Source organism: Drosophila mauritiana, chromosome 2R (assembly GCF_004382145.1).
Source record: "Drosophila mauritiana strain mau12 chromosome 2R, ASM438214v1, whole genome shotgun sequence".
Classification (NCBI taxonomy): Eukaryota; Metazoa; Arthropoda; class Insecta; order Diptera; family Drosophilidae; genus Drosophila; species Drosophila mauritiana.
In genome coordinates, this window is record NC_046668.1 from 8,911,910 (window position 1) to 8,938,308 (window position 26,399).

At 42.0% G+C, this 26,399-nt stretch overlaps 9 protein-coding genes across 10 annotated transcripts in view; 5 read left to right on the forward strand and 4 right to left on the reverse strand.

Annotated features, from left to right (window-relative positions):
- LOC117136100 (potassium channel subfamily T member 2) overlaps positions 1-329 on the reverse strand; it is a 95,333-nt gene extending 95,004 nt beyond the window's left edge. For both annotated transcript variants that reach the window (XM_033296793.1, XM_033296796.1), the window contains exon 1: positions 228-329. In XM_033296793.1, the coding sequence (XP_033152684.1) occupies positions 228-307 (80 nt within the window). In that variant the 5' untranslated portion in view covers positions 308-329. The remainder of the gene's footprint in view (positions 1-227) is intronic.
- A 6,635-nt stretch (positions 330-6,964) lies between these two features.
- LOC117137847 (peroxiredoxin-6-like) lies at positions 6,965-8,007 on the forward strand. The gene is made up of 4 exons (XM_033299549.1): positions 6,965-7,135; positions 7,198-7,572; positions 7,636-7,711; positions 7,775-8,007. Exons 1-4 carry the CDS (start codon positions 7,053-7,055, stop codon positions 7,901-7,903), a joined length of 663 nt encoding a protein of 220 aa, XP_033155440.1. The 5' UTR covers positions 6,965-7,052; the 3' UTR covers positions 7,904-8,007.
- Positions 8,008-8,840: 833 nt separating this feature from the next.
- On the reverse strand, positions 8,841-9,921 carry LOC117136501 (HIG1 domain family member 1C-like). Its single transcript, XM_033297445.1, has 2 exons — positions 8,933-9,921; positions 8,841-8,874 (listed from the first exon to the last, which is right to left on the reverse strand). Exon 1 carries the CDS (start codon positions 9,303-9,305, stop codon positions 9,003-9,005), a length of 303 nt encoding a protein of 100 aa, XP_033153336.1. The 5' UTR covers positions 9,306-9,921; the 3' UTR covers positions 8,841-8,874; positions 8,933-9,002.
- A 600-nt stretch (positions 9,922-10,521) lies between these two features.
- Positions 10,522-12,713, forward strand: LOC117136495 (peroxisomal membrane protein 11C-like). The gene has a single exon (XM_033297439.1). It carries the CDS (start codon positions 10,543-10,545, stop codon positions 11,146-11,148), a length of 606 nt encoding a protein of 201 aa, XP_033153330.1. The 5' UTR covers positions 10,522-10,542; the 3' UTR covers positions 11,149-12,713.
- LOC117136492 (peroxiredoxin-6-like) lies at positions 12,637-13,686 on the forward strand. The gene is made up of 4 exons (XM_033297436.1): positions 12,637-12,815; positions 12,878-13,252; positions 13,315-13,390; positions 13,454-13,686. Exons 1-4 carry the CDS (start codon positions 12,733-12,735, stop codon positions 13,580-13,582), a joined length of 663 nt encoding a protein of 220 aa, XP_033153327.1. The 5' UTR covers positions 12,637-12,732; the 3' UTR covers positions 13,583-13,686.
- Positions 13,687-19,106: 5,420 nt separating this feature from the next.
- Positions 19,107-20,187, reverse strand: LOC117136500 (HIG1 domain family member 1C-like). The gene is made up of 2 exons (XM_033297444.1): positions 19,199-20,187; positions 19,107-19,140 (listed from the first exon to the last, which is right to left on the reverse strand). The coding sequence occupies exon 1, from the start codon at positions 19,569-19,571 to the stop codon at positions 19,269-19,271; it is 303 nt and encodes a 100-aa protein (XP_033153335.1). The 5' UTR covers positions 19,572-20,187; the 3' UTR covers positions 19,107-19,140; positions 19,199-19,268.
- Positions 20,188-20,787: 600 nt separating this feature from the next.
- LOC117136497 (peroxisomal membrane protein 11C) lies at positions 20,788-22,979 on the forward strand. The gene has a single exon (XM_033297440.1). It carries the CDS (start codon positions 20,809-20,811, stop codon positions 21,412-21,414), a length of 606 nt encoding a protein of 201 aa, XP_033153331.1. The 5' UTR covers positions 20,788-20,808; the 3' UTR covers positions 21,415-22,979.
- Positions 22,903-23,934, forward strand: LOC117136493 (peroxiredoxin-6-like). Its single transcript, XM_033297437.1, has 4 exons — positions 22,903-23,081; positions 23,144-23,518; positions 23,581-23,656; positions 23,720-23,934. Exons 1-4 carry the CDS (start codon positions 22,999-23,001, stop codon positions 23,846-23,848), a joined length of 663 nt encoding a protein of 220 aa, XP_033153328.1. The 5' UTR covers positions 22,903-22,998; the 3' UTR covers positions 23,849-23,934.
- Positions 23,935-25,173: 1,239 nt separating this feature from the next.
- LOC117136494 (peroxiredoxin-6-like) lies at positions 25,174-26,213 on the reverse strand. The gene is made up of 4 exons (XM_033297438.1): positions 26,027-26,213; positions 25,590-25,964; positions 25,452-25,527; positions 25,174-25,388 (listed from the first exon to the last, which is right to left on the reverse strand). The coding sequence occupies exons 1-4, from the start codon at positions 26,107-26,109 to the stop codon at positions 25,260-25,262; spliced, it is 663 nt and encodes a 220-aa protein (XP_033153329.1). The 5' UTR covers positions 26,110-26,213; the 3' UTR covers positions 25,174-25,259.
- Positions 26,214-26,399: the final 186 nt, after the last annotated feature.

Below are 26,399 nucleotides of genomic sequence, written 5' to 3' on the forward strand. Positions count from 1 at the left end.
TTGAATAATTGAGAAGACAGGACATTGGCGTTATAATCCGCCTTAAGTAAAAATCGATTAATCGATCGCTGGTAGCAGTAGTGGTAGAAAATCATTTTGCCAATTGCAGATGGCGAGTGTAATTAAGAATCTATTTTCGGAAGTAGCAAGCAAATGGTGATACGCTAACTGCTGCACCGCCAATGGGGCGTATGCGCAATGCCAATATAATGTACATTTCCACTCACCTTTCGCCGTCGTCGTTGAATGAGAAATCGCCCAGTAAAAGATCTCGAAAACGATATCGTGGTTGTATAAGGCGCGACATGTTGCTATTGTTGATGTTGCTGCTGTTGCTGTTGCTGTTGCTGTTGCTGTGTATGGTGGTGCTGTTGTTTGTGGTCGTTATGGTGGGCACTCTCAGCTCGGTGATGGTCTTGGCCGCTGCCTCGCCAGTTCCCTCACTTATTTGAATATCACTAAAGTCCGTCACATTAATTAAGCACTCATCGGCAGGTGCGTATGCCCGCCGCCCCAGCTGCTGCTGCTGCTGCTGCTCCTTGTCCTTATCCTTGCCCTGATCCAGGAGATGCCTCCGTCCTGCGACGAACTCATCGTCACGCGGCGCACTTGTGCCCGTCAGCAGATAGCCGCCAGTGGCCCGATTGGGCCGCGGCGAGCGTAGGCGCGTCCACAGATTGGCGAGTGTCCTTCTGGTCGAACAATGCCCCTGCCTTCAGCCCGTCCGCCTCCTCTGCAGGCTGGTCGAGTGCCCTCCGCGGAGTCCGGCTCTGACGGTTCTTTAATTAAACCAATGGCGCCCGAGAATTTATTAGCATTACAACGGCCTCGCGACAGGTGCGTGCAGGTCTATCGATCCCGATTCGGACATGGCTCTGGAAGTATGCACAAAAAAACGGAAGTAAAGGAAATCAATAAGGAAAGTACCCAGCATTTATTTTACTCTACTTGAATATTGCATGTGTATTGGCCAGATTCGAGTCATGCTACAACATTTTGCTGTTTAATACACATTTTTTTGGGGCTCTATACATTACACTTAAGAATTGCAAGACTAGCTGGAAAAACGTATAAATTATTACTTAAAAAATCAAGCATTTCCACTAGACATTTTAGATTTGACCGCATCGATCTGGCATTTTCGAAATCTTTTCGGCTTGGCCCATTAATCCAGTCTGTCAGCAATCCAATTCACGTCAAAGGGCAACAAATTCAATTCAAACAACACGCGCAAACAAGCGACAAGGACCAACAAACAAACAAGCAAGCAAACAAACAGATAACCAAACAGACAGTTAGACATATGAGTGAGAAAGGTACGAAGCTGGCCCATAGGCACAGAATATATATATCTATATATATAGATGCTGATGCTTCAGAAATCCGGGCAGGCGAATCAAATCGTCAGGCTCAGACAGTCAAAACACACACAGGACACAGATTGCCGGCACTTGAAGGCACTCGGAGGCACTTGCTCCACTTGTTGTTGTCTGTTTCTGAAAAATGTACGCAATTATTGCCGCCAGGACGAAAATGAAGTAGTAGTAGTGGGGGCAGAGGGAGGGCAGATGGGCAGGTGGGCAGGTGTCCTTTGCCTTCTCCGAATGCGCTAAATAAATTTCCCGCCCGTTTGTTTCGCACATTAATTAGATTTGCTCCGGCACGGATCTATGTCGGTGTGTCGCTCCTCACAAATTTGGCATATTTATGCGACTGGCAAATATTTCACTTAAAGTGTTTTTTAATTAGTTACAGCAAATTAGCGCTGGCGAAATTAACAAATTTGTATACAGCATCTGTCGCTGGCAGTGGGAAATTCCCCAACAATTCAGCTGCTTGCTGGCAAATTAGTTTTTCAATTAGATTTATAGTGCTCTGTTGGAATTAAAGTTTCAGTGAAAATTAATGCGCATTCAAGCACCTTCAAGGATTATTTGCTAAGCATGTTTTATTTAGGGAGCTTAACAAAATAATTTAGCTGTGCAAATAAAGCTGCAAAGTTACTGATATTAAATTTCCATTCTCGTTTTCAATTTAGATACGAAATATATACAAATGCTTGGTTTTTTTTAACGTTGAACACCTTGATATATTTATTTATTGAATTTCTGCTAAAGATAAAGATGCTTTAATGCAAACAAACAAATGTTTCATGTTTCGTTCTGCGGAAACAAATCTGTCGTATTTGTATTTCAATATTGATTTCCTTCTATCTGGTTGGTTAGTTTGCCAATTTGTTTAGCGATAAATGGACCTGCTTCCTGCGCCGTGCGGAACCCATTAAATTTCTAATCATAATTTATGAAATGCCACCACATCGAGCGGTCCTTTCATTGTTATATGTATGTGCCAGCCAGCCAAGAAGATATGCCATAATGTCTTAATTATCTTTTTGGTCGCACACAAAACGATTTGCTAGCCCACGCATAGATGGATACTTTTCGGTTTTTTGTGATTTATAGACTGCTCTTAGGCCCGAAAGTGAGAGGATCCTCCGAGCGGACAGATAACAAATTATTGTTTTCCATGCACAGGATGGAGGGACGATTTCCATTATTTCCCCTAAAAAGAAAAGCTACACTTTGCGTGCTGAAAAGGGTTTGGGTGAAAAGGGGGGAGGGGGCTAGCCCTATTTCCTATTGGTCTCTGTGGGTGTATTCATCAACAATAATTGCCCAGACCTGTGCTCCTAAGCCTTTCGCTCTTGCGTGTCCCGTTGGGTTGGCCCTAACATTTTCTTCCTACACTCGAAGAAAAATTGCGATAAAAAGGGATCCTTGAAATATAATTCCTAAAAAAAAACTTTTAAACTTCACTGTATAGAAGAGCACTCGCTTAGGACAGTAGCATTATTTTAGGTATCTTTAAACTTGTAAAAATATGAAATCACTAAACTACAAAGTTAAACAACATTGAGAATAAAAACTTGTACAAAATATGGTATCACTAAACTACACTGTTAACCAACATTGAGAATAAAAACTTGTTCAAAATATGGTATCACTAAACTACAATGTTAAGCAACAGAGAATAAAAACATGTACAAAATGTGGTATCACTAAACTACACTGTTAACCAAAATTGAGCTTAAAAACTTTGTCTAACACACAAACACACATATCACATATGTATATAAATACAAATATCATATATCCAAAAACAAATTATGTATTCCATTGCGACAATAAACTTATTTTGCAGGTGCATTTTCCGCGCTTTCATTATCAACACTGTGGACGGGGGGATTTTCTTGGCGTCTTTGTTTTTCCAGGTCTTTATTATTCTTTGGCCTATACAATGTCCCGCAAGAAGTCGTCGCCAGTTGTCTTTGTTGTTGTCTTGCTTGTTGTTGTAGCGCTTTCCTTTGCTGTTGTTGCTGTTGCACAAGTATTAACCAAAGGACCCCGGAGCTGCTAAACAAGACGCATCCGCGGAAACCCCTCCCTGCACATCCACTCTTTATTATTATTTTCGTTGGTTTATTTTTTTGTGACACTTGGAATATTTTATAACAAAAACTTGACCCGCTTTTCCAGGAGCGAAGGAAATCCGCATTTCCTGTCCCTTACAACGCCACACACCTGCTCATCATCAACTGCTGACTTATTGTTTTATTTTCTGGTTGTGTTTTATTATTGTACCTCCCCCAACCCCCTTGCTACAACTACATACATATATACACACTCCAAATTTTCCTGTCGCTTTTCCACGTTCCTTTAATCCCCATTTTTATTTTTTAACTTCTTTTCTCAGCTGCGCAGCGGCGCTTAATTAAAATTAACATTTCATGAAGTGCAAAATACAAAGAAAAACATTCGCGGGGGGCTACAAATGACGCTTACCAAACAAAAAAAGGTGAAAATGAAATAAAAAGTTTGCTTAATCGTTTCATTAATATTTAAGGCTTATGGCGGTCTGATCTGTCTAACGGTTTTGGGTCCCGCTGACTTTCAATTTAAATGCGATTTTGCTCTTGTTTGTGCCACCTTTTGAACCCTTAAATAATCTCGAATAAGCTGTTAATTGTATTTAAATGGTTTATTCAATGGGCATTTTAATAAAAAATATTTTAAATATTATTATTTATTTTTTTTTATTTTATTGCGGAACTGTAGTTAAAGTTATTTTAGTATTTTCCTGTTTTAAGAACTTAGTGGTTTTCTATTTTTTCTGCATTATATCTTCTAGCCATCTTTATTTTTTATTTTTATATTTTTAGCAGTATTTAAACAATTATTTTTAACAGTGCTATTGCCCAAAGCAAACAAGTTTTTAAAGTCATATATAGTACGTGTTAAGCTAATTTAATTCAAATGGGCCACTGCTATGTTTAATTGCCTGCCCAACAAAAAGCATTACCTACTAAACAATCCTTTAATTACTGTCAACATGAATTACAAGAGCACCTTTAAATATTAATTGTCGCTACGAAAGAGAACATTAGGCTAAGTAAACAAGAGCTTGTACATATGAATAAAAACATTTGTACGCACACCTCACGTGCGCATAAATTGTTGCTGGTTTTTTGCTTTTTTGTTATTTTGGTGACATTCGTAATTGAATGCATTATTCAATGGCCGCCGAGGGAGTATGTTTTCGTACCTTTTTTATAGCACTTTAACACTTTGATGGCCAACGGGTGCCAGCGGGCTTAAAGCAGTTGGGCCGGGCGATGTAAATGTCTTGGCATATTTTATGAGGACAGTTGGCTGGCAACTTTTCGCCGAATTTCGGAAAACAACTTTATCGTTGCATTTACCATTAGAGCGCTGGTCATGGGAAAACTTTTACGGCGATCAGATCACTTGGGAAAACGCTTCGTTCGAGTGGGTGGATAGTGTTGAAGATGATTTGTTTGTAGGCTCACATGTTTGGATTAGTTGACAAACACACACGAGCGCACCGCATGGGCAAACACAAGTGGAAAAGTTTACGCGGACACAAAGTTTTCGCCGCCTGCCAAAAGGTGTGTGCACTTTGTCAGAATATGCGAGTTTACTACGAAACGGGTCGGTCCCTAGGCCCAAAGTCGGCGATACGATAAGACAAATATGGCAAAACACAGTTTCGAGGACCGTTTACCGTTATGTTTGGAGCGCAAAGCAACCGCACGCGCGCATCGCTAAATTTGAACTGAGCCGGAGCGCCAAAAAGCAAAGCAAAGCGAAAGCAAAGGAGCAAAGAAGGAAAGCAGAAAGGAAAACATGCGGCGTGGGCGAAGGCAGTGCTTATCAAAATCAGCTGTTCGGAAGCTGACTTCAAGCGTTAGCTTTCAGGCGCAAAAGCTCTTCCAACAGTCTGCGATGCGGAAATAGGATAGCTTTTGGAGCCCTAATATGAGTCTCAACCAAAATAACCATTTTGTAAATGCATCACAGTTGTAAAAAAAAATAGTCTGGTGGGTCATACTTTCAGGCTAAAAACAAATATTTATATACATTCTTTTGGCGGTGGGTTTCTTTCTGATTGCTCTTTTAAAAATTAACATATTTATAAGGATAGTTTTTATCAACGATATGCGTGGCCAAATTTAACTTCTGTATTCAAAAATGTTTAAAGGTAAAGTATTTCCTACGACAAGATAATAAAACAATAAAACAAAAGTAAATAACAAAATAAGCTCTAAAAATTTCGCCAGATTCGATTAATTTCTATATCAAACTTTTTGTGCCAATAAATAATTAAAGTAACATCGCCACTAAAAGTTTAATTTATTATACCTTTATTTCCCTAAAACATCTCTGAGGAATCGGCGGCGGGAATCCATAAGGATTCGAAGCGACGAAGCAAGTTTGATTTCTTTTTTCTATAAAGCAGACGTTATAAGCTAGGAATAAGGAATTCAGAAGAATTCCGGGAAATTTTTCTTAGACTTACTCTAAGAATGCATGCACATTCCCAAAATTAGACTAACACAGTCATGCTCCCTCCCTTTCCGATTAAAAATACCAACACGAAACTGATAAATAGTGGAAAATTGCTACAAAACGTTTATTATAGAGACGAAGGTTTTTGGATTGATTCTTAGATTAGACTATACATAAATAGCACCCCTTACGACCGTACTAGTAACATATGAAATAAGATCGAGCTTTTGGAAGTGAATCAGATTGCGTTAACGGTAACCCTCTAAATAAATTGAACACTTGCTGCATTTTGAATATCTATTATGAATAGATCTTTTATTTTAACCATCAGATTCCCATTTGATATATACGTGTGACTTACTGAGAGAAAACCTATGCTGGTGTGCTTATTTTCGATTGACCCACGCACACAGTCTCATGATTTCACTCGCTCTTCACTTTCAATTGGAGGCTCGTTTTGTATACGTGAACGGGAGAGCCGTGCGATCTATGGAAGTGTGCGATTTTTGCAGGCACTCACACATACCTTCACATTGCTTGTCGCTCTCTCGCTCTCACTAAGCAATCCGGCTATCGGTGTGCCTGTATGTTTGTTAATGTTGGTGCTTCGCCTCTATTTACCAATACCATATAACTATTAAATGCTCTCTGGCTCTCTGTTTATGTTTGAAGCCGGCTAAACAGTCAGCTGGACCAGATCAGCTGTTGCTGATGTTAGATGCTAAAGGAGTTTGCGCCTATTTGCATTTAAAATTAGATTAATGGAGAACTAAATAAGGAAAACTGTACTTTATTCTAAGATACTTCCAGAAGCATTTCGTCTCAAAGTCCAAGCTATGTGAGACCTCAATCAAGTTTTGTAGAGGCCCCTGTCGAGTTTCACACACATGGCACCTTGCACAAGGTCTTCTCACTCCCCTACAAAGCAAACTACTCCACAATCTGTTCAGTACTGTTAAATAATCTATTCTCAGAACAATATACTACAAACAAACACGCGCGTTGAGGCAGCGCCCATTTGCTATCTCTATCGCACCCGATGTTCACTTCGATCACGCTGGGTATAAAAGGCAGCGCGCTCTCCCAGTCAGAATTCAGTAAGCAACAAGTGTGCGAGCTAATAACAGCTACCAGCTGAGCAACTAACGAGTTTTTTCCAAGTGAAACCTATAATCAAACAGCAAGATGCGTTTGGGACAGACCGTACCTAACTTCGAGGCCGACACAACCAAGGGGCCCATTAAATTCCACGAGTGGCAGGGCAACTCGTAAGTGCCATCAAACCCTTTTTCTCTGATCGAATCTCACCAATTCTCCCTCGGATCGCCAGCTGGGTGGTGCTCTTCTCTCACCCCGCCGACTTCACGCCCGTCTGCACCACTGAGCTGGGCAGGATTGCGGTGCACCAGCCGGAGTTCGCCAAGCGGAACACCAAGTGCCTGGCGCATTCCGTTGACGCATTGCACTCGCACGTGGACTGGGTGAACGACATCAAGAGCTATTGCCTGGACATTCTCGGGGACTTCCCCTACCCGATCATCGCCGACCCCACTCGCGACCTGGCCGTCAGCCTGGGCATGCTCGACGAGGAGCAGAAGAAGGATCCCGAGGTGGGCAAGACCATCCGCGCCCTGTTCATCATCAGTCCGGACCATAAGGTGCGCCTCTCCATGTTCTACCCCATGTCCACTGGTCGCAACGTTGAGTAAGTACCTCTTTCGGGCTACAACTGTTGTTAATCTCAACTGACGATCCTGTAATCTTACAGTGAGATCCTGAGGACCATTGACTCCCTGCAGCTGACTGATCGCCTCAAGGTGGTGGCCACTCCCGCCAACTGGACCGTAAGTTTCTCTACCCACTTAATGCAAACTGTTCCGAACTAACTAATTCTGTTTCATAAACAGCCCGGCACTAAGGTCATGATCCTGCCCACTGTCACCGATGAGGAGGCTCACAAACTCTTCCCCAAGGGATTTGACAAGGTATCCATGCCGTCTGGAGTAAACTACGTTCGCACCACTGAGAACTACTGATAGAAAACCACTCTCCATTTGTGATCAATTCAAACATATGTACCATAATTCCATATACTATATGTGCAGTTCATTTATTTAAATAAAATTATTTTAACGACATATCCAAACGATTTTAAATTTATTTTATATAACAAATTTTTAGAGAACAATGTAATCCAATTTAATGTGCCTTAGAATTAGGGGAACGCAGCAATAGTTTTGTTCTTTTAGATTGCAAATTTTTAAAAAGAAAAAAACTTACATGTGGATGGTGTATTGATTTCAATCGGAAGATTCCTAGGAAGTAAATGAGACAGTCTATCTATATAATATAGCTGCTTTTGGACTGATTGAATAATAAAGAAAAATGAGAAAGTGTACCTTTTCTTTGACAAATAATTCGGTTTTTTTATTTTATCAAAATCATAGTGTTCTTATTCGGTATGAATCTGTTCGGTATGAAAAAAATCTGAATCAAAAACAATCGTAGTAGTAAAGGGTATTATTATCACTTAATAAATATAAATTAAGAAAATAAAAAAGTAAAGGGTATACTGGGATTCGTTAAAAAGTATGGAACAGGTAAAAGGATGCCTTTTCGACCAATAAAGGCATATAAATTCTTTATCATGATCAATATCCGAGTTGATGCGGACCTGTCCATCTGCAGGAACGCCTTTGAAATTTATGCATTTTATTATACATATGTTAAACTTTCTCGTTCGCACTCCCACTAGCTAGTAAGGAGTATCTGATAGTCGAGGAAATTGACTATTGAATTGATCTATAAAATTATAGATGTCATACCTGTGAGTGAAGGTTGTTAGGTTGTTTGGTTCAAACATTCTTTATTGTGTACATTTAATAGTTAACTAATTTTAAATATGATTAAACCTGATGGCTAATACTTTGCAGAACTTTCTTAAATTCTAGAATAATTTGTTCTACTTTTTTGATTCGATGACGGTGGGGAGGTAGGCAATTTGATGCTGTTGGGAAAATGAAATTAATTGTGGTTCACTCAGAATTTTGCACAGATATACTTACAGTTTAATTAACGGTCACCATTTTAGGTATGTATGTTTGGTCTTTGGCTAATAATCCTACTATACTTTATTTATTCGCCTGCCCTGGTATTGCTTTTCGGTTCCTCGTGGAACAGGTACTCCTTGGCCATTGTGTACGCCAATCCGGCTGTCAAACATCCGACGACGGTTCCCTGGGCAGCCACACGCAACTGCATCAGAAAGACGCTGGTGCTCATGGTGCCTCGGTTCCGATATTTGTAGGCTCCAACCAAACCTGCGGCCACGAATCCGGCAATACCAACCAGCATGAAGGGGGATTCCCTCACTTTCCGGGATAACTTGTTGGCCTGAGCGACATCTTCGTCGGTTTCGAACAGAGAATTGGAACTCATTTTGAATAGGTTAGAAAACTGTCTATGGATCTTGTTGTTTGCTTGTTTTTGTTAGTTTGCCTGATAATTGCCAACTGAATTCCGAGTGAGAGAGATCGCTGGCTTTTATACCCACTTGCTTTGAGACGATCAGGGAGCGAGATAGCGACAGTGTTGTTTTCGCTGATATGTATGTACATACTTATATACACCGATATAATGTACAGCTATGCATGTGGGCAAGGCCTCCCTGTTGCGAACGCCTCTATTTTTGAATGTTGCCATGTACCAACCTCGTGAAACTCTGGACTTTGTGATGAAATTCTAAAAGTTGCCTGAAAAGTACAGTACACCTAGTGTATATTTCATAATTATTTTCAAATAAGCCAGAATTGGTGGCTAATTTCAAAAGTTGTCCATGCAATCCAAACAGCTGATCCAACAGCTGATCACTTTCCAAAGAGTATAAGTGAGTAGTGAGAGAGGAAGAGAGCGACTCGCCGCGTAGTGGTATTTGTGAGTGCCTGCAAAAATCGGACACTTCCATAGATCGCACGGCTCTCCCGTTCACGTATACAAAACGAGCCTCCAATTGAAAGTGAAGAGCGAGTGAAATCATGAGACTGTGTGCGTGGGTCTATCGAAAATAAGCACACCAGCATAGGTTTTCTCTCAGTAAGTCACACATATAGATCGAATGGGTTTTGGGAGGTCGAATGGGCTGAAAGCTAATTTAGACGCAAAAAGACTGTTCGCATGAAGAGACATTGCTTTGGAATAAACATGGAGTAGAATTAAATAATTATAATACTACATATTAAACTGTGCTGTGCTAAGAAATACGTGCGGTAAATCATGCAAACAATAAAATGACTCAAAGTACAGCCTGTGCATTGCCTTATACACATTTTGTGGTAATTTTCCATCGGTTTCTGGCTTGCTTGTCAATAACAAAGTGGATTTTGTAGATGAGGGGAAAAGGCGAGTGCGGAAGGAGAGAGATGCGGAGGCCACGCGCATGTTGGTTGGTTGAAAGATTAGCGATGGTTAGGGAAAGATCGAGGAGGGGTAAGCAGTGAAAGAGAGTAAACGGGCGAGAACGAACCGGGTCAGATCAGCGATAGCCACACCCAGAACCGAATAAATCGAATTTAAATTCTTGTTATCGACATCGGACGAGAGTTGGGCTATATGTTCCGCTTTCGTTCAGCCAATTCAGTGTAGATTTTCTTTTCACATAAGCCGGTAGCATACAATTATGGCAAAGTTTATAAATGAGATCGGTGAACTCCTCGATTCCTGTAGAGCTCGAGAGGTTTTGTTGGAGGTATTATGCCAAAGTGCCCAATTGGTAATAGGATACCAAATCAAGCGGAGTCCAGACCTAAACAATGTGGGCTCAGAAGACTCTGGGGAGCCACCTGTGCTTCGGTACACTGTGGACAGCGGACTGCACGACTATGAACCGGATCGCATTACGGCTGTATTGACGGTGATGTCGAATGCGGTGGATCTGCTTTTCTATCCGGTCGACACCATTTGCTGGCTGACCAGGCACAAAGTTTTCGATGTCAAAAAACAGGAGACCTGGCGCTATGTGAACTCCATACTCAGCATGGTCTCTGCCTACCTAAACGTCGTGAGAATATCAAGGATTTTCTTACAAGATGGCTATAAACTGAGCCACTTTGATGTTTTGTCCCTTGCACACTTTTCGATCGATCTGCTTCACACTATCTGCAGTTTGCCAAGGGGTTACCTGTGGGGCATGAAGCATTCATCCCTTTACATGGGAGTTATTGGCACCGTTTCTGCTGGACTGGGAATTTGCCAGATCTTGACCAAAAGAAGGCTGCCCAAGTAGAAGGTTTTGCCATTGATGCCGATTTTGGTGAATGAAATTTGAAGATAGTCGTTATCGTATTTTTGGCACGGTGATATTGATAAGACATTTATATAAGCCTTTAGTTGGCATTCTTTTTATAAGCAGTACAATAAAAATAATTTGAAATACCTACACTTGAATTTGTTTATGTATTTTTGGCTTTTCAAATAAAGACGCAATAGTTGTCAAAAAGGCCTAATTAGAGGACATTTTCAATTCTATAAACATCTATTTTTAAGAATATTTTAACTCGAAATCTTTTTAGCGCTTAAATTATCGATGACGATTTTAACTTAGACTATCGTTGATCACCCGGTTCGCTCTTTTATTTCATTCCGTCCTTGTCTCCTCCTGATCTCTTCCACACACTTCCACTAAACCGATTCACTTGCGCCAGACCTTCGCTCTCACTTACACTAACGCAATCTTTTGCCCGTTTGACTACAAATTTGAGGTTGTTTACAAACAACCTGAAATATTGTAAGCGACGAGGAATGGAAAATTACCACAAAATACATATACGAAGTATAGCAAATGGTTTTGCGTCTTTACAAACGATTTTCAGCTGAATGTTCGGACTGTACTTTTAGCAATTGAATTGTAACACACTGCATATACGATATTTGTATTTATTACTGTAATCTGATTCCCATTTGGGTTGCTTTCATGCGTACTGTCTTTTGCCTTCTGAGTAAGCGATCTGCGCATCCAACTTCCCGAAATCCATTTGATATATACGTGTAACTTACTGAGAGAAAATCTATACTGGTGTGTTAATTTTCGATTGACCCACGTACACAGTCTCATGATTTCACTCGCTCTTCACTTTCAATTGGAGGCTCGTTTTGTATACGTGAACGGGAGAGCCGTGCGATCTATGGAAGTGTGCGATTTTTGCAGGCACTCACAAATACCACCACATTGCTCGGCGCTCTCTCGCTCTCACTATCCGGCTATCGGTGTGCCTGTATGTTTGTTAATGTTGGTGCTTCGCCTCTATTTACCAATACCATTTAACATTTAAATGCGCTCTGGCTCTCTGTTTATGTTTGAACCCGGCAAAACTGCCAGCTGAATCGGATCAGCTGTTGATACCAGATCCTAAAGGAATCGGATCTGGGCTGATTGGGTTATTTGATCAAGTTTAAAGCAAAATTATTATGCAAGACTGTACTTTAGTTTACGATGCTTCTAGAATGTTTTCCTCACAAAGTATACATTTGGGTGAGGCCCCATTCTGGTTTTTAGAGGCCCCTGTCGAGTGGCGCACAAATATGGCGAGGCCTCTTCATTCCCCTCACAATGTTCCTCGATCTTCTCTGAGTTGATTGTTAGTCTACATGCAGCACCATATACATACGTATAAACATATATGATACGATAAGCCAGCGCACGTTCTCTGTCTCTATCGCTCCCACGAATCGCATTGATTCAGTCGGGTATAAAAGGCAGCGAGCTCTCCCAGTCAGTATTCAGTAAGCAACAAGTGTGCAAGCCAATAACAGCTACCAGCTGAGCAACTAACGAGTTTTTTCCAAGTGAAACCTATAATCAAACAGCAAGATGCGTTTGGGACAGACCGTACCTAACTTCGAGGCCGACACAACCAAGGGGCCCATTAAATTCCACGAGTGGCAGGGCAACTCGTAAGTGCCATCAAACCCTTTTTCTCTGATCGAATCTCACCAATTCTCCCTCGGATCGCCAGCTGGGTGGTGCTCTTCTCTCACCCCGCCGACTTCACGCCCGTCTGCACCACTGAGCTGGGCAGGATTGCGGTGCACCAGCCGGAGTTCGCCAAGCGGAACACCAAGTGCCTGGCGCATTCCGTTGACGCATTGCACTCGCACGTGGACTGGGTGAACGACATCAAGAGCTATTGCCTGGACATTCTCGGGGACTTCCCCTACCCGATCATCGCCGACCCCACTCGCGACCTGGCCGTCAGCCTGGGCATGCTCGACGAGGAGCAGAAGAAGGATCCCGAGGTGGGCAAGACCATCCGTGCCCTGTTCATCATCAGTCCGGACCATAAGGTGCGCCTCTCCATGTTCTACCCCATGTCCACTGGTCGCAACGTTGAGTAAGTACCGCTTTCGGCTACAACTATTGTAAATCTCAACTGAAGATCCTGTAATCTTACAGTGAGATCCTGAGGACCATTGACTCCCTGCAGCTGACTGATCGCCTCAAGGTGGTGGCCACTCCCGCCAACTGGACCGTAAGTTTCTCTACCCACTTAATGCAAACTGTTCCGAACTAACTAGTTCTGTTTCATAAACAGCCTGGCACTAAGGTCATGATCCTGCCCACTGTCACCGATGAGGAGGCTCACAAACTCTTCCCCAAGGGATTTGACAAGGTATCCATGCCGTCTGGAGTAAACTACGTTCGCACCACTGAGAACTACTGATAGAAAACCACTCTCCATTTGTGATCAATTCAAACATATGTACCATAATTCCATATACTATATGTGCAGTTCATTTATTTAAATAAAATTATTTTAACGACATATCCAAACGATTTTAAATTTATTTTATATAACAAATTTTTAGAGAACAATGTAATCCAATTTAATGTGCCTTAGAATTAGGGGAACGCAGCAATAGTTTTGTTCTTTTAGATTGCAAATTTTTAAAAAGAAAAAAACTTACATGTGGATGGTGTATTGATTTCAATCGGAAGATTCCTAGGAAGTAAATGAGACAGTCTATCTATATAATATAGCTGCTTTTGGACTGATTGAATAATAAAGAAAAATGAGAAAGTGTACCTTTTCTTTGACAAATAATTCGGTTTTTTTATTATTGACTATAGTAATTATTTACTAAAATAAATAATTATTCCATATTGTTCTGGTAATTGTTATATGTGGACTTAGAACAATGAATCAAAACGACATACGTTCTCAGCGACAATGTGAACAAGACGAGCGCCGGCTCTCTTTACAACGCAACAATGCATACTTTTCTTTCGTCTCACCGCAAATCGGTGATCGAGCACCCTCACCTTCAACTAACTCGAAACTTTTGCCCTCAGCGAACGACAGACCGCGTTCTTGCTCTCCCTCTCTGCCTGCTTCGGCTCACAAGTCGTGGAGCGAAGAGACCGCCTCTCCTACCCCGCTCCTCTCGCAGCGCCAAACGACCGTCCCGGGTAACTGTAACACTGCAATAACGAGTGCAGTGACCTCACTGGCAACTGCCACAACATCAACTTCGTCAGCGGCCCAACTAATTATCGCTGTGCCAGCTGTAAATAATTCAGCAGCACTGACCGTTTGCAACAACAATAATGCACGTAAAGAAGAATCAAAACAAAAGCAGAAGTCGATTTCGACTGTGCAGACTGGCATGGATCGCTACATCCAAATCAAGAGAAAGCTCAGCCCTCAAAACAATAAGGCAGGTAATCAACCCAAAATCAATCGAACCAACAACGGCAATGAAAACTCTGCAGTAAATAATTCAAACCGATATGCTATCTTGGCTGACTCTGCGACCGAACAACCCAACGAAAAAACGGTAGGGGAGCCAAAAAAGACCAGGCCTCCACCAATTTTCATACGAGAACAAAGTACAAATGCACTTGTAAATAAACTCGTTGCTTTGATTGGTGACAGCAAGTTCCACATTATCCCACTTAAAAAAGGAAATATTCATGAAATAAAACTACAGATCCAAACAGAAGCAGACCACCGTATAGTTACTAAATACCTAAATGATGCTGGTAAAAACTACTACACATACCAATTAAAAAGTTGCAAAGGGCTACAGGTAGTACTTAAGGGCATTGAAGCAACAGTGACACCAGCTGAGATAATTGAGGCTCTGAAGGCCAAAAACTTTTCTGCAAAGACAGCTATTAATATTTTAAACAAAGACAAAGTTCCGCAGCCACTATTCAAAATAGAACTCGAACCAGAGCTCCAGGCACTAAAGAAAAACGAAGTGCACCCAATATACAATTTACAGTACTTGCTACATCGGAGGATCACCGTGGAGGAGCCGCACAAACGTATCAATCCAGTTCAATGTACTAATTGCCAAGAATACGGCCACACCAAGGCATACTGCACCCTTAAGTCCGTATGTGTTGTCTGTAGCGAACCTCATACTACCGCAAACTGCCCCAAAAACAAGGACGATAAGTCTGTGAAGAAATGCAGTAACTGCGGGGAAAAACATACTGCAAACTACAGAGGCTGTGTGGTGTACAAAGAATTGAAGAGCCGCCTAAACAAACGTATCGCCACAGCACATACATACAACAAAGTCAATTTCTACTCTCCGCAACCGATTTTTCAACCACCCCTAACTGTCCCAAGCACTACTCCAACAATTTCTTTCGCTAGCGCCCTAAAATCCGGACTAGAAGTGCCCGCCCCACCGACAAGAACTGCTCATTCCGAACATACACCGACAAACATCCAACAAACACAACAAAGTGGCATCGAAGCTATGATGCTATCCCTACAGCAAAGCATGAAAGACTTCATGACGTTCATGCAAAATACTTTGCAAGAGCTCATGAAAAACCAAAATATCCTGATTCAACTTCTTGTATCTTCAAAATCCCCATAATGGCTTCCCTACGGATATCTCTGTGGAACGCAAATGGCGTTTCACGGCATACACAAGAGCTCACACAGTTCATTTACGAAAAAAACATCGACGTAATGCTACTATCAGAAACGCACCTCACAAATAAAAACAATTTTCATATACCAGGATACTTGTTCTATGGTACAAATCATCCAGATGGTAAAGCTCATGGAGGCACTGGAATACTCATCAGAAATCGCATAAAACACCACCACTTAAACAATTTTGACAAAAACTACTTACAATCTACGTCCATAGCCTTACAACTCAACAATGGTTCAACGACTCTAGCCGCAGTCTACTGCCCACCGCGCTTTCCAATCTCTGAGGATCAATTCATGGAATTCTTTAACACACTAGGTGACAGGTTCATCGCAGCGGGTGACTATAACGCCAAGCACACCCATTGGGGATCTCGACTTGTGTCGCCAAAGGGTAAGCAATTGTACAATGCGCTTACGAAGCCAGAAAACAAGCTAGACTATGTATCCCCGGGTAAGCCTACATACTGGCCAGCAGACCCAAGAAAAATCCCAGACCTGATCGATTTTGCAATTACTAAACATGTCCCCCGCAACATGGTCACCGCCGAAGCACTAGCAGATTTATCATCAGATCACTCACCTGTTTTTCTAAATATGCTAACTCGCCCCCACATCGTCGACCCACCGTATAGACTCACAAATTTTAGAACAAACTGGCCAAGGTATCAAAAGTATGTCTGTTCACACATAGAACTAACGACGGCATTATCTACAAAGGAGGATATAGACAAGTCAACGGAAACTCTTGAAAACATTTTAGTTTCGGCTGCAAAGGCTTCAACCCCGCCAGTGACGTATGCAAAACCAAACTACATCAAAACTAATCGCGAAATCGAGCGGCTGGTATTAGATAAACGACGCCTACGAAGGGATTGGCAGTCTAATAGATCACCAATTACTAAGCACATGCTTAAGATAGCCACACGCAGGCTTACCAATGCTCTCAAACAAGAGGAAAAAAACAGCCAACGTTCATATATCGAGCAACTCTCTCCCACCAGCACTAAGTACCCTCTTTGGAGAGCTCACAGAAACCTAAAGACTCCAATAGCGCCAATTATGCCACTCCGAAGTCCCTCTGGCACCTGGTTTCGAAGTGATGAAGAAAGAGCCAGTGCTTTCGCTGACCATTTACAAAATGTATTCCGACCAAATCCCTCTACCAACACATTTATTCTCCCTCCTTTAATAGCAGCCAATCTAGATCCTCAAGAACCCTTTGAATTCCGACCATGTGAACTAGCAAAGGTTATCAAAGAGCAACTGAACCCAAGAAAATCGCCTGGCTACGACCTAATAACTCCAAGAATGCTCATTGAACTCCCAAAGTGTGCTATTCTTCACATCTGCCTGTTGTTCAACGCAATCGCCAAGCTTGGATACTTCCCTCAAAAATGGAAAAAGTCGACCATAGTAATGATTCCAAAGCCAGGAAAAGATAAAACGCAGCCATCATCATATAGACCGATAAGCTTACTAACATGTCTTTCAAAGCTGTTTGAAAAAATGCTACTCCTTCGGATTAGCCCTCATCTTAGAATAAACAACACACTTCCAACACATCAATTTGGCTTTAGAGAAAAACATGGAACCATCGAACAGGTCAACCGAATCACGTCAGAAATTCGTACTGCTTTTGAACATCGAGAATACTGCACAGCCATTTTTCTAGACGTCGCGCAGGCATTTGACAGAGTGTGGCTCGATGGACTTTTGTTTAAAATAATCAAGCTGTTGCCCCAAAACACACATAAGCTACTGAAGTCATACCTATATAACAGAGTGTTTGCAATAAGATGCGATACAAGCACTTCACGCGATTGCGCAATCGAAGCTGGAGTGCCGCAAGGCAGTGTACTGGGTCCAATCTTATACACCCTGTATACGGCGGATTTCCCCATAGACTACAATCTAACAACCTCCACGTTCGCTGATGATACCGCGATACTCAGTCGCTCGAAATGCCCAATAAAAGCCACGGCACTCCTATCCCGACACTTAACATCTGTAGAACGATGGCTTGCCGACTGGAGAATTTCAATAAATGTTCAAAAATGCAAGCAGGTTACCTTTACCTTAAACAAACAAACATGCCCACCACTGGTCTTGAATAACATATGCATTCCACAAGCCGACGAGGTAACATATCTGGGAGTTCATCTGGACAGGCGGCTCACTTGGCGCAAACATATAGAAGCCAAATCGAAACATCTTAAACTTAAAGCAAGGAACCTCCACTGGCTCATAAATGCTCGCTCTCCACTTAGTCTGGAGTTCAAAGCTCTTCTATACAACTCCGTCTTAAAACCTATCTGGACTTATGGCTCCGAGCTGTGGGGCAACGCATCCAGAAGTAACATAGACATTATTCAGCGAGCACAGTCAAGAATTCTGAGAATTATCACTGGAGCGCCGTGGTACCTTCGAAACGAAAACATACACAGAGACCTAAAAATCAAATTAGTAATCGAAGTAATAGCTGAGAAAAAAACGAAGTATAACGAAAAGCTGATCACCCATACAAATCCCCTCGCAAGAAAACTAATCCGAGTATGCAGTCAAAGCCGGCTGCACCGCAACGACCTCCCAGCCCAGCAATAAACTTATTAGGGCATTAATGAAAAAAAAAAAAAAAACTATCACTAAGTGAAAGTTAATTAAGTTAGATTAAGATTTGAACACTTATTGTTAGTCTCTTAACACAAAGGGAAGATTCAATAAATAACAAAAAATTAAAAAAAAAAAAAAAAAAAAAAATAGTGTTCTTATTCGGTATGAATCTGTTCGGTATGAAAAAAATCTGAATCAAAAACAATCGTAGTAGTAAAGGGTATTATTATCACTTAATAAATATAAATTAAGAAAATAAAAAAGTAAAGGGTATACTGGGATTCGTTAAAAAGTATGGAACAGGTAAAAGGATGCCTTTTCGACCAATAAAGGCATATAAATTCTTTATCATGATCAATATCCGAGTTGATGCGGACCTGTCCATCTGCAGGAACGCCTTTGAAATTTATGCATTTTATTATACATATGTTAAACTTTCTCGTTCGCACTCCCACTAGCTAGTAAGGAGTATCTGATAGTCGAGGAAATTGACTATTGAATTGATCTATAAAATTATAGATGTCATACCTGTGAGTGAAGGTTGTTAGGTTGTTTGGTTCAAACATTCTTTATTGTGTACATTTAATAGTTAACTAATTTTAAATATGATTAAACCTGATGGCTAATACTTTGCAGAACTTTCTTAAATTCTAGAATAATTTGTTCTACTTTTTTGATTCGATGACGGTGGGGAGGTAGGCAATTTGATGCTGTTGGGAAAATGAAATTAATTGTGGTTCACTCAGAATTTTGCACAGATATACTTACAGTTTAATTAACGGTCACCATTTTAGGTATGTATGTTTGGTCTTTGGCTAATAATCCTACTATACTTTATTTATTCGCCTGCCCTGGTATTGCTTTTCGGTTCCTCGTGGAACAGGTACTCCTTGGCCATTGTGTACGCCAATCCGGCTGTCAAACATCCGACGACGGTTCCCTGGGCAGCCACACGCAACTGCATCAGAAAGACGCTGGTGCTCATGGTGCCTCGGTTCCGATATTTGTAGGCTCCAACCAAACCTGCGGCCACGAATCCGGCAATACCAACCAGCATGAAGGGGGATTCCCTCACTTTCCGGGATAACTTGTTGGCCTGAGCGACATCTTCGTCGGTTTCGAACAGAGAATTGGAACTCATTTTGAATAGGTTAGAAAACTGTCTATGGATCTTGTTGTTTGCTTGTTTTTGTTAGTTTGCCTGATAATTGCCAACTGAATTCCGAGTGAGAGAGATCGCTGGCTTTTATACCCACTTGCTTTGAGACGATCAGGGAGCGAGATAGCGACAGTGTTGTTTTCGCTGATATGTATGTACATACTTATATACACCGATATAATGTACAGCTATGCATGTGGGCAAGGCCTCCCTGTTGCGAACGCCTCTATTTTTGAATGTTGCCATGTACCAACCTCGTGAAACTCTGGACTTTGTGATGAAATTCTAAAAGTTGCCTGAAAAGTACAGTACACCTAGTGTATATTTCATAATTATTTTCAAATAAGCCAGAATTGGTGGCTAATTTCAAAAGTTGTCCATGCAATCCAAACAGCTGATCCAACAGCTGATCACTTTCCAAAGAGTATAAGTGAGTAGTGAGAGAGGAAGAGAGCGACTCGCCGCGTAGTGGTATTTGTGAGTGCCTGCAAAAATCGGACACTTCCATAGATCGCACGGCTCTCCCGTTCACGTATACAAAACGAGCCTCCAATTGAAAGTGAAGAGCGAGTGAAATCATGAGACTGTGTGCGTGGGTCTATCGAAAATAAGCACACCAGCATAGGTTTTCTCTCAGTAAGTCACACATATAGATCGAATGGGTTTTGGGAGGTCGAATGGGCTGAAAGCTAATTTAGACGCAAAAAGACTGTTCGCATGAAGAGACATTGCTTTGGAATAAACATGGAGTAGAATTAAATAATTATAATACTACATATTAAACTGTGCTGTGCTAAGAAATACGTGCGGTAAATCATGCAAACAATAAAATGACTCAAAGTACAGCCTGTGCATTGCCTTATACACATTTTGTGGTAATTTTCCATCGGTTTCTGGCTTGCTTGTCAATAACAAAGTGGATTTTGTAGATGAGGGGAAAAGGCGAGTGCGGAAGGAGAGAGATGCGGAGGCCACGCGCATGTTGGTTGGTTGAAAGATTAGCGATGGTTAGGGAAAGATCGAGGAGGGGTAAGCAGTGAAAGAGAGTAAACGGGCGAGAACGAACCGGGTCAGATCAGCGATAGCCACACCCAGAACCGAATAAATCGAATTTAAATTCTTGTTATCGACATCGGACGAGAGTTGGGCTATATGTTCCGCTTTCGTTCAGCCAATTCAGTGTAGATTTTCTTTTCACATAAGCCGGTAGCATACAATTATGGCAAAGTTTATAAATGAGATCGGTGAACTCCTCGATTCCTGTAGAGCTCGAGAGGTTTTGTTGGAGGTATTATGCCAAAGTGCCCAATTGGTAATAGGATACCAAATCAAGCGGAGTCCAGACCTAAACAATGTGGGCTCAGAAGACTCTGGGGAGCCACCTGTGCTTCGGTACACTGTGGACAGCGGACTGCACGACTATGAACCGGATCGCATTACGGCTGTATTGACGGTGATGTCGAATGCGGTGGATCTGCTTTTCTATCCGGTCGACACCATTTGCTGGCTGACCAGGCACAAAGTTTTCGATGTCAAAAAACAGGAGACCTGGCGCTATGTGAACTCCATACTCAGCATGGTCTCTGCCTACCTAAACGTCGTGAGAATATCAAGGATTTTCTTACAAGATGGCTATAAACTGAGCCACTTTGATGTTTTGTCCCTTGCACACTTTTCGATCGATCTGCTTCACACTATCTGCAGTTTGCCAAGGGGTTACCTGTGGGGCATGAAGCATTCATCCCTTTACATGGGAGTTATTGGCACCGTTTCTGCTGGACTGGGAATTTGCCAGATCTTGACCAAAAGAAGGCTGCCCAAGTAGAAGGTTTTGCCATTGATGCCGATTTTGGTGAATGAAATTTGAAGATAGTCGTTATCGTATTTTTGGCACGGTGATATTGATAAGACATTTATATAAGCCTTTAGTTGGCATTCTTTTTATAAGCAGTACAATAAAAATAATTTGAAATACCTACACTTGAATTTGTTTATGTATTTTTGGCTTTTCAAATAAAGACGCAATAGTTGTCAAAAAGGCCTAATTAGAGGACATTTTCAATTCTATAAACATCTATTTTTAAGAATATTTTAACTCGAAATCTTTTTAGCGCTTAAATTATCGATGACGATTTTAACTTAGACTATCGTTGATCACCCGGTTCGCTCTTTTATTTCATTCCGTCCTTGTCTCCTCCTGATCTCTTCCACACACTTCCACTAAACCGATTCACTTGCGCCAGACCTTCGCTCTCACTTACACTAACGCAATCTTTTGCCCGTTTGACTACAAATTTGAGGTTGTTTACAAACAACCTGAAATATTGTAAGCGACGAGGAATGGAAAATTACCACAAAATACATATACGAAGTATAGCAAATGGTTTTGCGTCTTTACAAACGATTTTCAGCTGAATGTTCGGACTGTACTTTTAGCAATTGAATTGTAACACACTGCATATACGATATTTGTATTTATTACTGTAATCTGATTCCCATTTGGGTTGCTTTCATGCGTACTGTCTTTTGCCTTCTGAGTAAGCGATCTGCGCATCCAACTTCCCGAAATCCATTTGATATATACGTGTAACTTACTGAGAGAAAATCTATACTGGTGTGTTAATTTTCGATTGACCCACGTACACAGTCTCATGATTTCACTCGCTCTTCACTTTCAATTGGAGGCTCGTTTTGTATACGTGAACGGGAGAGCCGTGCGATCTATGGAAGTGTGCGATTTTTGCAGGCACTCACAAATACCACCACATTGCTCGGCGCTCTCTCGCTCTCACTATCCGGCTATCGGTGTGCCTGTATGTTTGTTAATGTTGGTGCTTCGCCTCTATTTACCAATACCATTTAACATTTAAATGCGCTCTGGCTCTCTGTTTATGTTTGAACCCGGCAAAACTGCCAGCTGAATCGGATCAGCTGTTGATACCAGATCCTAAAGGAATCGGATCTGGGCTGATTGGGTTATTTGATCAAGTTTAAAGCAAAATTATTATGCAAGACTGTACTTTAGTTTACGATGCTTCTAGAATGTTTTCCTCACAAAGTATACATTTGGGTGAGGCCCCATTCTGGTTTTTAGAGGCCCCTGTCGAGTGGCGCACAAATATGGCGAGGCCTCTTCATTCCCCTCACAATGTTCCTCGATCTTCTCTGAGTTGATTGTTAGTCTACATGCAGCACCATATACATACGTATAAACATATATGATACGATAAGCCAGCGCACGTTCTCTGTCTCTATCGCTCCCACGAATCGCATTGATTCAGTCGGGTATAAAAGGCAGCGAGCTCTCCCAGTCAGTATTCAGTAAGCAACAAGTGTGCAAGCCAATAACAGCTACCAGCTGAGCAACTAACGAGTTTTTTCCAAGTGAAACCTATAATCAAACAGCAAGATGCGTTTGGGACAGACCGTACCTAACTTCGAGGCCGACACAACCAAGGGGCCCATTAAATTCCACGAGTGGCAGGGCAACTCGTAAGTGCCATCAAACCCTTTTTCTCTGATCGAATCTCACCAATTCTCCCTCGGATCGCCAGCTGGGTGGTGCTCTTCTCTCACCCCGCCGACTTCACGCCCGTCTGCACCACTGAGCTGGGCAGGATTGCGGTGCACCAGCCGGAGTTCGCCAAGCGGAACACCAAGTGCCTGGCGCATTCCGTTGACGCATTGCACTCGCACGTGGACTGGGTGAACGACATCAAGAGCTATTGCCTGGACATTCTCGGGGACTTCCCCTACCCGATCATCGCCGACCCCACTCGCGACCTGGCCGTCAGCCTGGGCATGCTCGACGAGGAGCAGAAGAAGGATCCCGAGGTGGGCAAGACCATCCGTGCCCTGTTCATCATCAGTCCGGACCATAAGGTGCGCCTCTCCATGTTCTACCCCATGTCCACTGGTCGCAACGTTGAGTAAGTACCGCTTTCGGCTACAACTATTGTAAATCTCAACTGAAGATCCTGTAATCTTACAGTGAGATCCTGAGGACCATTGACTCCCTGCAGCTGACTGATCGCCTCAAGGTGGTGGCCACTCCCGCCAACTGGACCGTAAGTTTCTCTACCCACTTAATGCAAACTGTTCCGAACTAACTAGTTCTGTTTCATAAACAGCCTGGCACTAAGGTCATGATCCTGCCCACTGTCACCGATGAGGAGGCTCACAAACTCTTCCCCAAGGGATTTGACAAGGTATCCATGCCGTCTGGAGTAAACTACGTTCGCACCACTGAGAACTATTAAACCCCTACCAGCATGTATTTTTCTTCCTGTTGTGCCATAAAAAGTTAATTACTGCTAAATAAAAATTATATATTCTGAAACTATTACTTAAAAACATTCTTAGTTTAATAAGTATTATTTTGTTACAAAATATTAGAAAACTACGAATGAATATTTTTACAAAATATAATAAAATGAAAAAATTTGTCTAGTAATATCGATAGAAAGTCCCATGGCAAAAAACTAAGTTAAAAATCGTCGACAACTTTTTCAAAAGTGTGGGCATGGCAATTTGCCAATATTGCAGCACAGGCGTTGACTTAAATTTGCATGTCTAATCTTAACTTTTTAGCCTATTAGATCCGAACTCACAGATAGATCGACTCGTCTAGCAATCATGACCGAGAATATATATACTTTATAGGGTCGAAAACGCTTTCTTCTACCTGTTACATATGTGTATACATATATATGTACATTGCTCTTCTTTTAATATAATGCAATGCATTTTAAGTCTCTTAAGAAGAGAAAATGCTATAGTCGAGTTCTCCGACTATCAGATACCCTTTACTCAGCTAGTGTGAATGCGAACGCAAAATTTTTCTGGGATATCAATACCGGTTTGGTGGCTTTTGGGCGTTAGAGTGGGCTGGACAATAAGTTCATTTGCAAATCCATAGAAATTTACAAGTCTAATACAAATATGAGACTGCGGGACCGACTGCGGAACCGACAGCGGGACTGATCTCTGTCCCGATCTCTGCCCCGTTGTCGGTCCCGGACGGACAAACAAGGCCAAATCTACACTGCAATTGCTTCTAATAAAGACTTCATATACTTTATAAGGTCAGAAATGCTTCCTTATATATATTATATACTTTTCAATGAGTAACCGGGTATAAGACTAAACAAAGCAAGTGCACAGTAAAAATTGAAATTGTGTAAAAATATAAAATACATAGCACCTCCTGTAATTCCAATCTTTATTGTACACTAAAATCTTGTACTTTAAGGCTTATAATTTATATAAGACGTAGTATAACAAGCTGATAAGATAAATAAAATGTAAGAATTCTATGTGGTACTGACATGGTTTACTCCTCATCGGTGACATTTGTAGAATCATGACCTTAGTGCAAGGCTATTTGGGAAACGGGTATCTGAATTTAGCGTTCTCTGTTGCTTTTATAATTTGTTTGCAGTTTTTAAATATATTCCTAGCACACCCAACTTGTTGACTAATGGATAGTCAAGTAAAGCGACTATAACATTCTCTCTAGTTTTGTAATATTTCGTGAGGGCAAAGCTGACAAAATAATATTTATTAAAATAAGAATGTTTTTAAGTAATAGTTTCAGAATATATAATTTTTATTTAGCAGTAATTAACTTTTTATGGCACAACAGGAAGAAAAATACATGCTGGTAGGGGTTTAATAGTTCTCAGTGGTGCGAACGTAGTTTACTCCAGACGGCATGGATACCTTGTCAAATCCCTTGGGGAAGAGTTTGTGAGCCTCCTCATCGGTGACAGTGGGCAGGATCATGACCTTAGTGCCAGGCTGTTTATGAAACAGAACTAGTTAGTTCGGAACAGTTTGCATTAAGTGGGTAGAGAAACTTACGGTCCAGTTGGCGGGAGTGGCCACCACCTTGAGGCGATCAGTCAGCTGCAGGGAGTCAATGGTCCTCAGGATCTCACTGTAAGATTACAGGATCTTCAGTTGAGATTTACAATAGTTGTAGCCGAAAGCGGTACTTACTCAACGTTGCGACCAGTGGACATGGGGTAGAACATGGAGAGGCGCACCTTATGGTCCGGACTGATGATGAACAGGGCGCGGATGGTCTTGCCCACCTCGGGATCCTTCTTCTGCTCCTCGTCGAGCATGCCCAGGCTGACGGCCAGGTCGCGAGTGGGGTCGGCGATGATCGGGTAGGGGAAGTCCCCGGGAATGTCCAGGCAATAGCTCTTGATGTCGTTCACCCAGTCCACGTGCGAGTGCAATGCGTCAACGGAATGCGCCAGGCACTTGGTGTTCCGCTTGGCGAACTCCGGCTGGTGCACCGCAATCCTGCCCAGCTCAGTGGTGCAGACGGGCGTGAAGTCGGCGGGGTGAGAGAAGAGCACCACCCAGCTGGCGATCCGAGGGAGAATTGGTGAGATTCGATCAGAGAAAAAGGGTTTGATGGCACTTACGAGTTGCCCTGCCACTCGTGGAATTTAATGGGCCCCTTGGTTGTGTCGGCCTCGAAGTTAGGTACGGTCTGTCCCAAACGCATCTTGCTGTTTGATAATAGGTTTCACTTGGAAAAAACTCGTTAGTTGCTCAGCTGGTAGCTGTTATTGGCTTGCACACTTGTTGCTTACTGAATACTGACTGGGAGAGCTCGCTGCCTTTTATACCCGACTGAATCAATGCGATTCGTGGGAGCGATAGAGACAGAGAACGTGCGCTGGATTATCGTATCATATATGTACATACGTATGTATAGTACCGGGTGCTGCGTGTAGACTAACAATCAACTCAGTGATGATTAAGGGACATGGTGAGGGGAATTATGAGGCCTCG

Coding starts and splice junctions, on each gene's coding strand:
- LOC117137847 (XM_033299549.1), top strand. CDS start 7,053: ATGCGTTTGGGACAGACCGTACCTAACTTCGAGGCCGACACAACCAAG. Junction 7,136..7,197: donor CACGAGTGGCAGGGCAACTC/GTAAGTGCCATC, acceptor TCGGATCGCCAG/CTGGGTGGTGCTCTTCTCTC. Junction 7,573..7,635: donor TCCACTGGTCGCAACGTTGA/GTAAGTACCTCT, acceptor GTAATCTTACAG/TGAGATCCTGAGGACCATTG.
- LOC117136501 (XM_033297445.1), bottom strand. CDS start 9,305: ATGAGTTCCAATTCTCTGTTCGAAACCGACGAAGATGTCGCTCAGGCC.
- LOC117136495 (XM_033297439.1), top strand. CDS start 10,543: ATGGCAAAGTTTATAAATGAGATCGGTGAACTCCTCGATTCCTGTAGA.
- LOC117136492 (XM_033297436.1), top strand. CDS start 12,733: ATGCGTTTGGGACAGACCGTACCTAACTTCGAGGCCGACACAACCAAG. Junction 12,816..12,877: donor CACGAGTGGCAGGGCAACTC/GTAAGTGCCATC, acceptor TCGGATCGCCAG/CTGGGTGGTGCTCTTCTCTC. Junction 13,253..13,314: donor TCCACTGGTCGCAACGTTGA/GTAAGTACCGCT, acceptor GTAATCTTACAG/TGAGATCCTGAGGACCATTG.
- LOC117136500 (XM_033297444.1), bottom strand. CDS start 19,571: ATGAGTTCCAATTCTCTGTTCGAAACCGACGAAGATGTCGCTCAGGCC.
- LOC117136497 (XM_033297440.1), top strand. CDS start 20,809: ATGGCAAAGTTTATAAATGAGATCGGTGAACTCCTCGATTCCTGTAGA.
- LOC117136493 (XM_033297437.1), top strand. CDS start 22,999: ATGCGTTTGGGACAGACCGTACCTAACTTCGAGGCCGACACAACCAAG. Junction 23,082..23,143: donor CACGAGTGGCAGGGCAACTC/GTAAGTGCCATC, acceptor TCGGATCGCCAG/CTGGGTGGTGCTCTTCTCTC. Junction 23,519..23,580: donor TCCACTGGTCGCAACGTTGA/GTAAGTACCGCT, acceptor GTAATCTTACAG/TGAGATCCTGAGGACCATTG.
- LOC117136494 (XM_033297438.1), bottom strand. CDS start 26,109: ATGCGTTTGGGACAGACCGTACCTAACTTCGAGGCCGACACAACCAAG. Junction 25,528..25,589: donor TCCACTGGTCGCAACGTTGA/GTAAGTACCGCT, acceptor GTAATCTTACAG/TGAGATCCTGAGGACCATTG. Junction 25,389..25,451: donor CCACTCCCGCCAACTGGACC/GTAAGTTTCTCT, acceptor TTTCATAAACAG/CCTGGCACTAAGGTCATGAT.